At 40.3% G+C, this 15,900-nt stretch overlaps 1 protein-coding gene across 2 annotated transcripts in view; it reads right to left on the reverse strand.

Moving 5' to 3' along the window:
- Nucleotides 1-5,137: 5,137 nt before the first annotated feature.
- The window catches only part of ARMC1 (armadillo repeat containing 1), a 34,540-nt gene continuing 23,777 nt past the window's right edge, over nt 5,138-15,900 (reverse strand). For both annotated transcript variants that reach the window (XM_033202411.1, XM_033202412.1), the window contains 3 exons: nt 8,120-8,236; nt 7,961-8,035; nt 5,138-7,284 (listed from right to left, as the gene is read on the reverse strand). In XM_033202411.1, the coding sequence (XP_033058302.1) occupies nt 7,093-7,284; nt 7,961-8,035; nt 8,120-8,236 (384 nt within the window). In that variant the 3' untranslated portion in view covers nt 5,138-7,092. The remainder of the gene's footprint in view (nt 7,285-7,960; nt 8,036-8,119; nt 8,237-15,900) is intronic.

Here is a 15,900-nt window from a genome sequence, read left to right on the forward strand (position 1 = left end):
TAATTAAACATGAGAAAAATAGTACTTACACAACTTATTAAACTTCTTACCAGAGGAGAATTGGTTAGAAAAGGACTTCAGAGTCAGTAAGGGCCAGAAAGAACCTCAGGATACAGGCTGGTCCTGAAGCCACCAGTAAAGAGGAGGCTTGGGGTTAGGCTTCAATTTGGCTTGATAAGGAAGAGGGCAGTGCAAAAGGGGAAGCACAAGGTTTGAAAGAGATCTCTGCTATCATAATCTACATAATGAACCCATTAAGGAATGAAGATACAAATGACACAAAATCAGTGGCTCAATATACAGCAGACTGTTTAAGTGCTGCAAAACTTTGAACAACTGGGAAATAAATCAGCAAGAACCAAAACAAACATGGACAGCTTCATGGAATAGCCAGTTCTTAAAGAACAGATAGAATTTTTTAAGTTGAGGAGAAGAGAATGAGTGGACTCCCAAGCACACAATGCAAGTTTTACTGAAGTTTAAAGATGTCAATTTAAGTAAAAATAAGAGTGTCGGGTCAATTCACAGGAAAGGAGAGCAGGTTATGGTGATTCCTGAAAACACAAGAATTTAGACTTGACACAGTAAGCCATTAAATGCTTATAAGCAGAAGAGTAGAAAAAATCAAATGGCTGATGTTGAAAAATGCTGAAAATGTTGAAAAGAATACAAAAAGAAAAAAAAAACAATAAAAATCTTAAATGTGCAAGAACTAAATCATGCTTCTCAACCTGGGCTCATTCTCATTCATAGTAATTATTTGGGCAATAGACTAAAAGGTCACTAAGAAGGACCTCTGAGATTTAAATACCAGCCCTGCCACTGATTAGTTTTTAAGTGTACTTAAGACCAGTTACTTTATTTCAGACAAGATCGGGCATGTTCAGGGTGATATGACCAGTTACTTTATTTCTAAGCTTTAGTTTCCTGTGTAAAATGGGTAAGAAAAAGCCCAGCTCACTGGACCACTGTAATAATTAAAGGAGATAACACAAGTAAAGGTCCAATAGATAGTGTGGGATATAGTAAGTGCTCAAGTAGTGTTAAAAGTTATTAAGGCTGGGCACAGTGGCTACCGCCTATAATCCCAGCACTTTGGGAGTCTTGAGGCGGGTGGATCACCTGAGGTCAAGAATTTGAGACCAGCCTGGCCAACATGGGATAACACAGTGAGAAGTTGAGGGGAACCACTCTCACACCTTGCTGGAATACTCTCTAAGGAGGCAAGAACTATCAAAATTAAAAACCTAGCCTTTGGCCCATTTCCACATCAAGGAATCATTCCTACAGCTATACTTATACAGCACTATTTTTTTAAGAGCAAAAGATTACAAAGCACTAAATAAATCATGGAACATTAATACAGTATAATACTTTGAAGCTGTAAAAGAAGGGAGCTGCTTTATACATGAATATACAGTAACTTCTAAGATACACTTTAAGGGAAAAAAGTAGGTGCAAGATATCACACTACCATTTGCGTGGGAAAAAAATATGAAAAAGTTAGTAAATTTGTAGAATATCTCTGATGGGCATAAAAAATTAGTAAAAATGGCTGCCCCTGGTTAGAGGAACCAATAACTAAGGTTCAAAAGAAGACAAGCAGGACTTTCCGCTGGATGCCTTTTTTTTTGTTTTTTTTGAGATGGAGTTTCACTCTTGTTGCCCACGCTGGAATGCAACGGTGCAATCTCGGCTCACTGCAACCTCTGCCCCCTGGGTTCAAGCAATTCTCCTGCCTCAACCTCCTGATAGCTGGGATTACAGGCATGTGCCACCACGCCTGGTTAATTTTGTAGCCGAGATGGAGTTTTACCACGTTGGTCAGGCTGGTCTCGAACCCCTGACCTCAGATGATCTGCCCACTTCAGTCTCCCAAACTGCTGGAATTACAGTGTGAGCCACCACGCCCGACCCTGGATGTCTATTTTTACAAGATGGAGTCTTGCCATGTTGCCCAGGCTTAACTTGAACTCCTGTACTCAAGCAATCCTTCTGCCTCAGCCTTCTGAGTAGCTAGGACTACAGGTACATGTCACCACACCCAGTTCTGGATGCCTATTTTGAAAATGTTGCCAATGTAAAAAAAATTGTAAAAAGATAAATGAAAAAAAAATGAAACAAGATGTTCACAGTTACCTAGACTGTCTATGTGGTGACATGACAGGTGGTTTGTGCTTTCTTATGCATTTCCGTAATATATTGAGCTTATTTTCATAACAAAATATTTTAAAGAAGAGTATAAAGGAGGAAATTCCCGAAAAGATTACAAAAAAGATCTAGAGGGTAGGATGAATATGGAATATTTATGCTATAATAGGCAGGGCTAAATAAAGCAGACTGTTATTCTAACAATGAGATATACAACTGTGCCTTCCATAGTCTGAACTAATCCTAGCAAAACTGTGAAAGGCTAGGCTGGCGACTAAACTCTCAGGGCATTTTTGATGCTGCACAAAACAGTCTAAACTTCAGTCCATAGGCTTTTGTTGACATTAGAGCTGAAAATGATGAAAATACTATTAAGATGAAACTGATAGAACAGAATGGGCCATTCTAGGAGGAAGGGTAGCCTATTTCTGGCCAACAGGCATATCTTATATGGCTCTGGTAGTGTCTGATGGGGCTGGAAGAGCCATAAAGTCCAAAAGCTGTGCATTCTCAAAGCCAGCCACCCATATGAGGATAATGTGGTTTCCTTTAGACAGGTGCTGTGTTTTCCTGTGCTGTCGCCTGACTAGGCTTATTGCTTTTATATACCTAACTTTTCTGGTCTCCAGACACTGAGTTTCTGACTGCTAACAGGTACCTGAATTAAGTCCCCAGACCAGATACAAGCCAAAGGGTCTGGACTAGAAGGGTGGTAGTAAATGTGGAAAGGCACAGCGGGGGAACACAAGATGCAGACTGCCTTCTGGGGGAGTAAGACTCAGGAGCCAAAATGCCCAGGTTTGAGTCCTGGCTTCCCCACTTACTAGGCCCATAACCTGGCACCATTGAGTTACCTAATCTCTGTCTCGTTTTTTCCCCATCTGTAAAACTGTGATTTAAGATTACCTATCTCATAGTGGTTTAGGGTTCAGTGAATAAATATTTGTAAAGCATTAGCATAGTACATGGCACAGAATTCATTTTTGTTAAAATTTATTGCATGCCTACCATGAGCTCAGTTCTAACAAAAATTAAAATTCAGACTTTACATTTGATAGGTACTGCAAAGGAAAAAAAGTGCAATCAAAGTTGACAGTACAGTGGAGGTTTAGAAATTATCTACAAAAAGGTAATTAAAATCCTGACAATAAATGAATTATCCAAGGGAGAAAATTTAGATAAAAATCAAAGAGCAGATGACTAAGCCTAAAAAAAACAAAAATAAATAAAAATTTCAAAAAACAAAAACTCTCTGATTGGATGTGTGAAGACGGGACGATGAGGAGTCAGATAAAGCATGATTAGAATAGTGTTTGAAGGCCAGGCGAGGTAGCGCACATCTGTAATCCCAGCACTTTGGAAGGCCAAGGAGGGCAAAGCACTTGAGATCAGAAGTTCAAGACTAGCCTGGCCAACACGGTGAAACCCTGTCTCTACTAAAAATACAAAAATTAGCCAGGCTTGGTAGCAGGTGCCTATAATCCCAGCTACCGGGGAGGCTAAGACATGAGAATCGCTTGAACCCTGGAGGCGGAAGTTGCAGTGAGCCAAAATCACACCACTGCACTCCAGCCTGGGCAACAGAACAAGACTTCTTTAAAAAAAAAAAAAAAAAAAGGGTTACCACTTGAGAAACTTCCGGTAACAATAAATCCATTGCACACTGGTAAATTTTTAGTTTTCAAAACACTGATCTCTCACTGGATCCTAATAATGGCCCCATGAGGCAGAGGAATCATCTCCATTTTACTAACGAAAAAAGTTTAGATTAAAATATTGCCTAGGATCACACAGCTTATCAGTTATAAAACAGAAAATAAAAACCACTATTTTATGTATATCATTTTCTCCTGTAAAAATTCTGTAAGAATCAGGATAATTCTAGCTCCATTCAATGGAGCAAATATTACGCCCCTCCCATTTTTTAAAAATAAAAACCAAATGATAAAATAAATGAAGACATTTGCTTTTTTTTTTTTTTGAGATAGGGTCTCACTGTGTCATCCAGGCTGGCATTATCGCGGCTCACTGCAGCCTCAATCTTCCAGGCCCAATCAATCCTCCCACCTCAGCCTCCCAAGTAGCTGGGACTACAGGCACTTGTCACCACAGCTAGCTAATTTTTTTTTTTTTTTTTTTGTACAGTCAGGGTTTCACCATGTTCCCCAGGCTGGTCTCAAACTCCTGGGCTCAAGCAATCCTCCCCACCTCAGCCTCCCAAAATGCAGGGATTACAGGTATGAGCCACTGTGCCTGACTAAAATGTGTTAAATATTGATAAGTCAGAAATAAGCATGCCCAGAAAAAATACATATGACATTTTTCCTTTTGCCCAACAAGTATGTTTATGTTTTACTGATTTTTAAAAAAACTTTGCTCATTTCCCCTAAAAAAATCTGAGCATTTACTATAAGTCAGGCAAAGTTACAATGTTAATGTGAAGACTCACATCATTATTGTACCCCATAAATATGCACAAATATTATGTGTCAATGCAAAGCAAAACTTAAAAAAGAAAGATTCTCTTCTCAGAGAGCTTAGTAGGGAAGAGACACTGGTAAATATGCAATTTTGATACAATGTGATAGATGCTACAATGAGTATATGCACAGGAGCAGCGATCCAATCTGGGGAGAGGCAGGTGTGGTGTCAGGAAGGAAACAAATGGAGGATGCGTGGGAATTAGTCAGGTGGCACAACTGCAGGGAACTGGAAAAGTGTGCCAGGCAATGTGTGTACACACAGGCTTAAGAGTAATCAACATAGGGAAACATCACACACCAGGGCCTGTCGGGGGGTGGGGGGAAGGGGAGGGAGAGCATTAGGAAAAATACCTAATGTACGAGGGGCTTAAAACCTAGATGACAGGTTGACAGGTATAGCAAACCACCATGGCACATGTACACCTATGATACATTCTGCACATGTATCCCAGAACTTAAAATAAAATTTAAAAATAATCAATAATACTTATACCACAAGTATATAATATCCACTCAATTTTAATTATGTTACCTTTTATTATTTTACAATGTATTTCAAAAAATGCTGTTACAGTTGCCTTAACTGCTGTATATGATCTGGAATAAAGAACTCTTAGAATTAGAACACACAAACATCAAGCGGTAATACCTACTTGTCCTGAAACATTACTACCAAAGGGATGTAGTTTTTAAATAAGCAGATGTGTGGCAATGCAAAATAAAATACAAATTTGTTAGAACAGTAAACTTTGCTTTAATGGCTATAGAAAGAAGGTGGTTTTATTTTCTTTTTTCAATACATCTGGTTCTGGCAGCAAGTTACATTATGCATTTAGAGCAATAGGTGCCCTGAAAGTTGTTGTTTTTTTTCTGTTTTTTTTTTGTTTGTTTGTTTTTTCAGTTTGTGCGTGTCACTTGAATGAGAAACCAAACACATGAAAAAAAAATATCATCCTCAATGCCTCCAGTAACTATCTCTCCAGAAGGTGATACTGTTAGTGAACTCAAGACTCTCACTGATGATGGTATTTTACAATGAAAACACAAGGAAACCCTTTGGGGTCCAATTTTCACATCATATTCTCCAAATAGTAAAATAGCAGCTCTACATGTTGATGAAAAGAAACTTCAATTTCTTCTTGTTTTTAGTCATATCAACATTAATACATATCTGGATTTATTAATTTCCAAAAAAGAAAATTTTAGTTACCAAATATTTCAGAAATTTAATAAAGCATTACATATATGTAATTAGCACTTATCTACCAAAAAAAGTATTATATATGTATATATTTATTTATCTTACCTTCACTGAAGTTCTTTTTTTCTGGCTGGACATGAGAAACAGGATTAAGTGATCAATGCTGGCTTTATTTCTTCATAAGCTATAATTTGGGTCTTTTTCATTTAACACAACTGCAGCATTTTCATAATAAATTCACAAAAGGCAATACAAAGAAACACCTACTGAATAGAATTCTGTCGAGCAATTCATGTTTTAAAGTTAGACTCTATACCAAAGTGGCATTTCAGGGTATTATAGGCATTTGATTTTTGTTTTCTTTTTTTCAGTTTGTCAGTTCTTTACTACATTATCTTTTTCTAGCAGGAGATAACGTATAATCACAAAGTAAGGCCTAGAGACCATTTCCAGTTGTTTGCAATATCATGATCAGATTTAACTCTCAAGAGCTGATATAAGCCAAAGTGAAAAGAAGTCAAACAGAACCACATTTGGTCACATTCAAATAGTCTCCAAAAACACTTTGCTAATATACATGTTTCCTTCTTCTTGACTGATTTTGTGTTAATTTTATTAAAATTATAATGAATAAGGCTGCAAAATTTTTGTAGAGTTGTTTTTCTAGGGGACTACTATGTTCAAATGAATGTTTTTAATTTGCAAAATGTCATTAGTAATGTCCTTTCTATAAACATGGTTGGCAAAATAAAAAGGCACAAAAGAGGGTAACAAGAAATGTTTTCAGCTTTCAGTGAAGAATACAAAGCATGTATCCTTCATGAAGAAAAGCACAGTAAAATATTCAGTAATTCATGCACAACTTGAGCTACAAGAAAACTTCTCTTCAGGTAGGTCCTGAGGCTTGAGGAGAAAACGAGTTTTCCTAATCACGTGCTTCATGTAAAATAAAATGTTAAAGCTGCACATACACGTGTGTTTTAACAGTGGACCCATGGTTTTTAAATATGAGGCAATTAAATGAAAGAAAACAAAACCAAAATACTTTCATAACAAAGCAACTCCATCCGTAGCCTCTGTCCTTTTTACCACTCAGTGGGGTAAAATGTCCAATAAAATGTAAAATGCAGCATACGCAATCATGTAATCTAAAAACTTTTCATGATAACTTATTGCAAATTGCACTTGACAGTTCACCACAACAATGGAAAACTGGCCCCTTGTTGGTTCACACAGTCCTTGAGCCCCAAAGTGAAGTCACCAATAAAATGATCTGGATAAAAAGTTTGCAGCTGTGCTCAGCCAGCTAGCTCCACCTTCTGGGTGTGAGCCAACCCGGGACACTGCTTTGTCCTGTTCTTTTGTGGGACTCTCATCCTCAGGCAGGTAGTCAGGTAGCTCTGTGTTCTGTTCTACTTCCACAGGAGTATCTTGGAATGGGACCAACATCTGATACAGAAAATATTAAGAGTTATTACAAAATCAACTTTACTCCTTATTCTAATTACCATGGTTATTCTCAGGGTAAATTTTCCTCTTACATGACAGTAGGCCCAATTGCTGAGCAGTGTCAATACAGAAAGGAGTAAGCAGAGTACAAGTAAGAACTCAGAAGCTGATCTGCTGAAATTCTAGGAGTAAATGAGCAACCTTTCTCTGTGTAATAATGACTAAAGCAAGTGTCTAGCCACTGCAGGCCACTGGATAGCCATGGAACCTCCCATCTATGAGATGGGAACCCAAATGAGCTCAAGGTATATTTTTTCCCCCATCACAAAGCTAGTGAAGAGAGTAGCAAGAGACAAGGATTTTCACCCTATTTACTTGCCCAGTGGTTACACCTTTATTTTTTGGATTGTCAAAATTAGTTAAGGTTATGAAGAAAGTATTTAAAAATAAATGCAAGGAAGACACATATCCTTTATTTCCATGTAAAAATCAGCAAGAGCAGACTCTGATATCTACAAAAGATCTCTTTATATTTCTAAAATAGTTAACTGTTAACCAAGAAACAGCACATCCTTACATACTTGGCACTATTAATTTAGAAATACTGGCAATCTGCTAGCCATAAAAAATAACTGAGAGTGAGTTAGATATAAAGAAAATTAAATACAACTTTTACCTCTTCTCCACTTTCACTTTTCACAACTTGCTGAGCTTTCATAACCTTGGTTGATGCTATTGCTGATGCCAAAGCCTAAGTCAAGATAAAAAGGAACAATTTTGAAACTGAATTGTTTACCTGTAATCTCAAACATATTAAGCCTTTTAAAATACTTACCTCAGCTTTCAAATCTGAACGGATTCGCACCACACACCTTTGAACAGCCATTTGAAAAGTAAAGCTAATAACACCTTTAATTTTTAACAAAGCCTCTTCACATAGATTTCTCCGAGACTGAAAAAGTAAAAGCAAATTGTTATGAAAATAGGTAAATAAAAGGTAATAAATCAGCTAAAACCAAGTTATATTTTGGAGGGGGGAAGGCAGCAAATGACCTATTTCAGTTTTACCATCTTATTTCAGGGAACAGAGTCGGGGAGTGCTTAGTCAAATTTTTTAAATTTTACAAGATCAACAGAATAGTAATTCCTAAATTTTTAAAGCTTCAATACTAATATGCAGTTTTAATAATTTTTTTAATCAGAAAGAAGTTAGCCAAGGTTAATTTACATCTTAAATAAAGCAGAACACAATACAGGGGAAAAAATGCCAAAAAGCAGAAAAGCACAGGTTCTTCTAGCTCACGGGTGGGGAAAACCATAGTCCACCAGCTGTTTTTGTAAATAAAATTTTATTGGAACACAAGCACACCCATTTGTTTACATATTATCTGAGGCTAGTTTCATGCTAAGACAGAGTTAGTAGTTATGACAGAGACCATCATGGTCTACAAAGCCAAAAATATTTACTTTCTGGTCCTATAAAGAAAAGGTTTGGCCAGGCGCAGTGGTTCACGCCTGTAATCCCAGCACTTTGGGAGGCTGAGGCGGGTAGATCACCAGGTCAGGAGTTAAAGAAGAGCCTGGCCAATATGGTAAAACCCCGTCTCTACTAAAAATACAGAAATCAGCTGGGCATGGTGATGCGTGCCTGTAGTCCCAGCTGCTCGGGAGGCTGAGGCAGGAGAATCACTTGAACCCGGGAGGCGGAGGTTGCAGTGAGCTGAGATTGTGCCACTGCACTCCAGCCTGGGTGACAGAGCAAGACTCCATCTCAAAAAAAAAAAAAAAAAAAGAAAAGGTTTATGATCCACACTCTAGCCTAAAAATCTCCAGGGATAAATTCTAATAGACTGAAGTTAGAATTAGTGAGCATTCACTGTTTAAGTCCCTATTCCTTAAATCACCTGGTATTATAAATATCACTATATCATTCATTTATGGCATTCTTATGGTTACCATTGCATTCTCAAGGGTTAGACATACCTTGTGTGGTTCTCATCTTCCTAATACTCTTCAAAACACAATATAACATGTACTCTTCAATGCTTCAATGCAGGGTACTACATTATCCTGGCCTTCCACTTCCCCACTGATTATTCCAGCTCTGTCTCACCTTAACTCCAAAGTCTACTGCCTACACTGACTTTCTTTCTGCTTCAACCCTCAGGAGACTATTCTCATCACTTTAGCCATCACTAACATTACTAACTCCAATATGACTTTCTTATTTTCATTTGTCTGTCAGACATACCCACTTGACCATCAAGTGGTCATCTCAATACAAGATCCAAAGTGAAACCGGAAAAAGTAACTGCATTTTCTCCTCATAGCTCCCTCCACCTCTGGCCCACATACCAAATCACACTCTCTACATTTTCTGATTTCTGTATTGAGAACAGGTTTTCATTTATATTTCTGAGGGGTCAATCTGCAACTGACCCATGTGGCAAGTCTGTAGACTATATCCAGTTTTCAAACTTATTTCCACATCCTTCAGAACAACTGCTCACATCATTGCTCATCTCCCTACTTCTGCATTTCAACCCTACTCAGGGAGGCCTGGGACACGACAGTCTGTGGCACAGCACGGGCCCACAGTGGGCTCATCTAGAGCACTGTGTCTGGACCCTGCTCTGCAGGGGCCTGCATTTGATGAAGCCCTCTTACAGGATTGGTGCCAAATAGCACCATGTTTATCTCTTCCACATATTCAACACCAGGTAAACTTATAAGTGAAGTAAAGCTCGCACAATATATATGTTAGGATATTATTAATCTGATCTCTTATTTCAAATGTGAGTAAAGTGAAAAGTTGAAAAACAACTTGCCTAATTTACCACAGGTAGAGTCTGGTACTAAATGCCAACCACATGCCACAGTGAGAAACGAGATTCGTAAGTCTAATTTATCTTTATTTCAACACAAATTAACACACTTTTTTAGCAAGCTTATTGTCTGCCTCCTCCAACTATGCTAGCTCCTAGAGAGGAAAAAGTTTTGCTTTTTGGTCATCACTGTATCCCTGGTATCTAAAATAATGCCTAACATTAGGTGCTCCCTTTTATTGTAAAAATTAGTACATTCTACCATGTGAACTTTTAGATCGAGAAATAAACTTCCAAAGTCATCAGACTGATTGGTATTATTTTAAGTCTACAAATTTAGGAAGAACTGACATCCTTACAAACTTTCAGAAACAGGCATTTCATTCCACTTATTCCAGTCTTCTTATAACACTGAGGACATTTAATTTTTTTTATTAAGTCTCTTATGTTCTTAATAAGAATACCCTTGCTACTATCACACTGATCATTAAGTTTAAAAAACCAAAAACAAAAAAGAAAAAGTACCCCTGCACTCTTCCTAGCTGTTTATTTTGCTTGAGAGAGTAAAACTACTTTTCTCCTTTTAAGAAGTGACTGATTTCTATATATTTAATAATGTCACTGGATTTTTAAAATATTTTTAAGAAATTTCAGATCATTCTCCTGGATTTTCTGTATTTACAGCAGTATCAATAGCAAATTATCAAATTATTGACTTACTGATATTATACTAAAGTATTTCATTATGTTAAATCATATTTACAATTCCAGGATAAAACTAGATTGTTTTTAGGAAATTATAATATTGTGATTAAAAGTCCAATTCTGGGCCAGGAGCAGTGGCTCATGCTTGTAATTCTAGCACTTTGCGAGGCCGAGGCAGGTGGATCACCTGAGGTCAGGAGTTCAAGACCAGCCTGACCAACAAGGCAAAACCCTGTCTCTACTAAAAATACAAAAAACTTAGCCGGGTGTGGTGGCGGGTACATGTAACCCCAGCTACTTGGGAGGCTGAGGCACGAGAATCACTTGAACCCAGGGGCTGGAGGCTGCAGTGAGCTGAGATCGTGCCACTTCACTCCAGCCTGGGCAAAAGAGCAAAACTCTATCTGAAAAAAAAAAAAAAAAAAGTTCAATTCTGAAGTCACACTACCTAGTAGTCCAAAAAATGTTGACTAAGCTAAAGTTACATAGGTGGAGCAGTTAAGTTATTTGACCATTCTAAACTCAACTTCCCCTTCTATTATAACCTAGCATTTTGGGACGCCGAGGGAGGCAGATCACTTGAGCTCAGGAGTTCAAAACCAGACTGGGCAACAGAGTGAAACCCCATCTCTATAAAAATACAAAAAAACTGGCGGGCCATGATGGTGGGCATCTTTAATCCCAGCTACTTGGGAGGTTGAGGCAGGAGAAATGCTTGAACTCGGGAGGCGGAGGTTGCAGTGAGCCAAGATCGTGTCACACTGAACTCCAGCCTGGGCGACAGAGTGAGACTCTGTCTCAAAAACAAAGAAAGAAAGAAAGAAGATATACATCTCGGCCGGGCGCGGTGGCTCAAGCCTGTAATCCCAGCACTTTGGGAGGCCGAGACGGGCGGATCACGAGGTCAGGAGATCGAGACCATCCTGGCGAACACTGTGAAACCCCGTCTCTAGTAAAAAAAAAATACAAAAAACTAGCCGGGCGAGGTGGCGGCGCCTGTAGTCCCAGCTACTCAGGAGGCTGAGGCAGGAGAATGGCGGGAACCCGGGAGGCGGAGCTTGCAGTGAGCTGAGATCCGGCCACTGCACTCCAGCCCCGGCGACAGAGCGAGACTCCGCCTCAAAAAAAAAAAAAAAAAAAAGAAGATATACATCTCTCTGTGCTGCTTGTCAGAACTGAATGAGAGAATCGATGGAATAAACTTATCACTAGTGCCAGGCTATGTCACCAAAAAAATGTTAACATGATAGTATAGTACTAGAGTTAACTCGCTAATATTTCATTTTGAACTTTGGCAATCATGTTTTTACCATACACTGGCCTATATGTTTGTTTGTTTGGTTTCTGCTGTTTCTTTTCTTTGAGATAGAGTCTCACTATGTTGACTAGGCTGGTCTTGAACTCTTAGGCTCTAGCGATCTTCCTGCCTTAGCCTCCACATAGCTGAGACTACAGGCATGTGCCACTACACCTGGCTAGCCTATATTTTTGTGTGTGCTTTGCTGGGTTTTATTATTTGATTTGTGCTAGCTTTAAAAAGAAACTATAGGCCGGGCACGGTGGCTCAAGCCTGTAATCCCAGCACTTTGGAGGCCGAGACGGGCGGATCACGAGGTCAGGAGATCGAGACCATCCTGGCGAACACTGTGAAACCCCGTCTCTAGTAAAAAAAAATACAAAAACTAGCCGGGCGAGGTGGCGGCGCCTGTAGTCCCAGCTACTCAGGAGGCTGAGGCAGGAGAATGGCGGGAACCCGGGAGGCGGAGCTTGCAGTGAGCTGAGATCCGGCCACTGCACTCCAGCCCCGGCGACAGAGCGAGACTCCGCCTCAAAAAAAAAAAAAAAAAAAAAGAAGATATACATCTCTCTGTGCTGCTTGTCAGAACTGAATGAGAGAATCGATGGAATAAACTTATCACTAGTGCCAGGCTATGTCACCAAAAAAATGTTAACATGATAGTATAGTACTAGAGTTAACTCGCTAATATTTCATTTTGAACTTTGGCAATCATGTTTTTACCATACACTGGCCTATATGTTTGTTTGTTTGGTTTCTGCTGTTTCTTTTCTTTGAGATAGAGTCTCACTATGTTGACTAGGCTGGTCTTGAACTCTTAGGCTCTAGCGATCTTCCTGCCTTAGCCTCCCACATAGCTGAGACTACAGGCATGTGCCACTACACCTGGCTAGCCTATATTTTTGTGTGTGCTTTGCTGGGTTTTATTATTTGATTTGTGCTAGCTTTAAAAAGAAACTATAGGCCGGGCACGGTGGCTCAAGCCTGTAATCCCAGCACTTTGGGAGGCCGAGACGGGCGGATCAGGAGGTCAGGAGATCGAGACCATCCTGGCTAACACGGTGAAACCCCGTCTCTACTAAAAATACAAAAACTAGCCGGGCGAGGTGGCGGGCGCCTGTAGTCCCAGCTACTCGGGAGGCTGAGGCAGGAGAATGGCGGGAACCCGGGAGGCGGAGCTTGCAGTGAGCTGAGATCTGGCCACTGCACTCCAGTCCGGGCGACAGAGCGAGACTCCGCCTCAAAAAAAAAAAAAAAAACAAAAAACTATATTATTCTTATTCATTAAAATTAAATATACGGTATTGGAGATATTTTATATATTTTAAGATCTTCCGGTGAATCAATTTATCTTTATCAGAACTTGCTTTCTAGAAATTGTCTTGTGATCCCACTTTCAGTAAGAGAGCTGTGGACTGATTTGGCTCTGATAATATGCATATGGAAGGTTCCTTCTCAAGTTCATTTACTAAACCCCAAATCCTGAGCCTAAGCACCTAAAACACAACTAGAAAAAGCTGTGGGCCAGGCATGATGGCTCACGCCTGCAATCCCAACACTTTGGAAGGCCAACGCAGGTGGATCACATAGTCAGGAGTTCAAGACCAGCCTGGCCAATATGGTGAAACCACGTCTCTACTAAAAACACAAAAATTAGATGGGCATGGTGGCGGGCACCTGTAGTCTCAGCTACTCGGGAGACTGAGGCAGGAGAATCATTTGAACCTGGGAGGCAAAGATTGCAGTGAGCCGAGATCACGCCACTGCACTCCAGCCTGGGGGACAGAGTGAGACTCTGTCTCAAAAAAAAAGAAAAAAAAACAGAAAAAAGCTGTGAATAATCTAATGTAACCTACCTGGCATTGCTAAAGAGGTAAGTGGTAATCTACCAACTGCTACCCCTAAATACATAAAGTTATATAATCTCTGTGCAAGGTAACTTCAGGGGAACTTCCAGTTGCAGTCCAGATGGATTAACAGGGACCAGATTTAGCCTCTAAACAACTAAAAATATAGACAAAATAAACATTTTTGTGTGTGTGTGACGGGGTCTCACCTGTTGCCCAGGCTGGAGTACAATGGCACAATCTCGGCTCACTGCAACCTCTACCTCCCAGGTTCAAGGGATTCTCCGGCCTCAACCTCCTGAGTAGCTGAGATTACAGGCGTGCACCACCACGCCCCACTAATTTTTTGTATCTTTAGTAGAGACGAGGTTTCACCATGTTGGTCAGGCTGGTCTTAAACTCCTGACCTCGTGATCCACCTGCCTCAGCCTCCCAAAGTGCTGGGATTATAGGTGTGAGGCACTGCGCCAGGCTGACAAAATAAAATTTAAGGCCAGCCGCAGTGGATCATGCCTGTAATCCCAGCACTTTGGGAGACCAAGGCAGATGGATTACCTGAGGTCAGGAGTTAGAGATCAGCCTGGCCAACATGGCGAAACCCCGTCTCTACTAAATAAAAAATTCACTGGGTGTGGTGGCAGGCATCTGTAATCCCAGCTACTTGGGAGGCTGAGGCAGGAAAAAGGCTTGAATCCAGGAGGTGGAGGTTGCAGCGAGCCGAGATTGTGCCATTGCACTTCAGCCTGGGCAACAAGAGTAAAACCCTCTCTCAAAAAAAAAAAAAAAATTAAAAACCAGTGACACTAGAAAACATGCTTCTATCTGGGCTTGAAGTTTTATTTATGGCATGATTTTTAGCTACAAATTCCATTTCTTTAGAAGATATACAATTAATCGGGTCATCTGTTTCTTCTTGAGTGAGCTTCGGTCATCTGTGTCTTTCATGAAACCTGTTTCATCTACATTATGAAATTTACTGGCAAAAGGTATTGAAAATATTCACTTATCCTTTTTTTTTTTTTTTTTTTTGACATGGAGTCTTGCTGTCGCCCAGGCTGGAGGGCATGATCTCCACTCACTGCAACCTCTGCCTCCTGGGTTCAAGCGATTCTCCTGCCTCAGCCTCCCATGTAGCTGGGATTACAGGCCTGCACCATGACACCTGGCTAATTTTTATATTTTTAGTAGAGATGGGGTTTCACCATGTTGGCCAGGCTGGTCTCAAACTCCTGACCTCAAGTGATCCGCCTGCCTCAGCCTCCCAAAGTGCTGGCATTACAGAGGCGTGAGCCACCATGCCTGGCCCCTCACTTATCCTTTTGATGTTTGTAGGATCTGCAGTGGTATCCTCTCTCATTTCTGATATTGATAATTTATGACTTTTTTACTCTTGATCTGTTCGACTAGAGGCTTACCAATTTTAACAATCATGTCAAACACCAGCTTTTGATTTCATTGGTTTTTCTCTACTGTTTTTCATTTCCCGGATCTTTCTTGTTTCTTCTCCTCTGCTTGTTGTGGCTTTAATTTGCTCTCTTTTTCTAGTTTCTTTTTTTTTTCTGAGACAGGGTTTTTGTTGCCTACACAGGAGTGTGTAGTGACACAATCATAGACCACCATAACCTTGAACTCTTGAGATCCAGTGATTCCCTTCAGCTTCTTCTATTTTTTTAAGATAGAAGCTTGGCCGGGCGCGGTGGCTCAAGCCTGTAATCCCAGCACTTCGGGAGGCCGAGACGGGCGGATCATGAGGTCAAGAGATCGAGACCATCCTGGCTAACACAGTGAAACCCCGTCTCTACTAAAAAATACAAAAAACTAGCTGGGCGAGGTGGCGGGCGCCTGTAGTCCCAGCTACTTGGGAGGCTGAGGCAGGAGAATGGCGAAAGCCCAGGAGGTGGAGCTTGCAGTGAGCTGAGATCCAGCCACTGCACTCCAGCCT

Source organism: Trachypithecus francoisi, unplaced genomic scaffold, assembly GCF_009764315.1.
Source record: "Trachypithecus francoisi isolate TF-2019V2 unplaced genomic scaffold, Tfra_2.0 Lachesis_group7, whole genome shotgun sequence".
NCBI classification, from domain to species: domain Eukaryota; kingdom Metazoa; phylum Chordata; class Mammalia; order Primates; family Cercopithecidae; genus Trachypithecus; species Trachypithecus francoisi.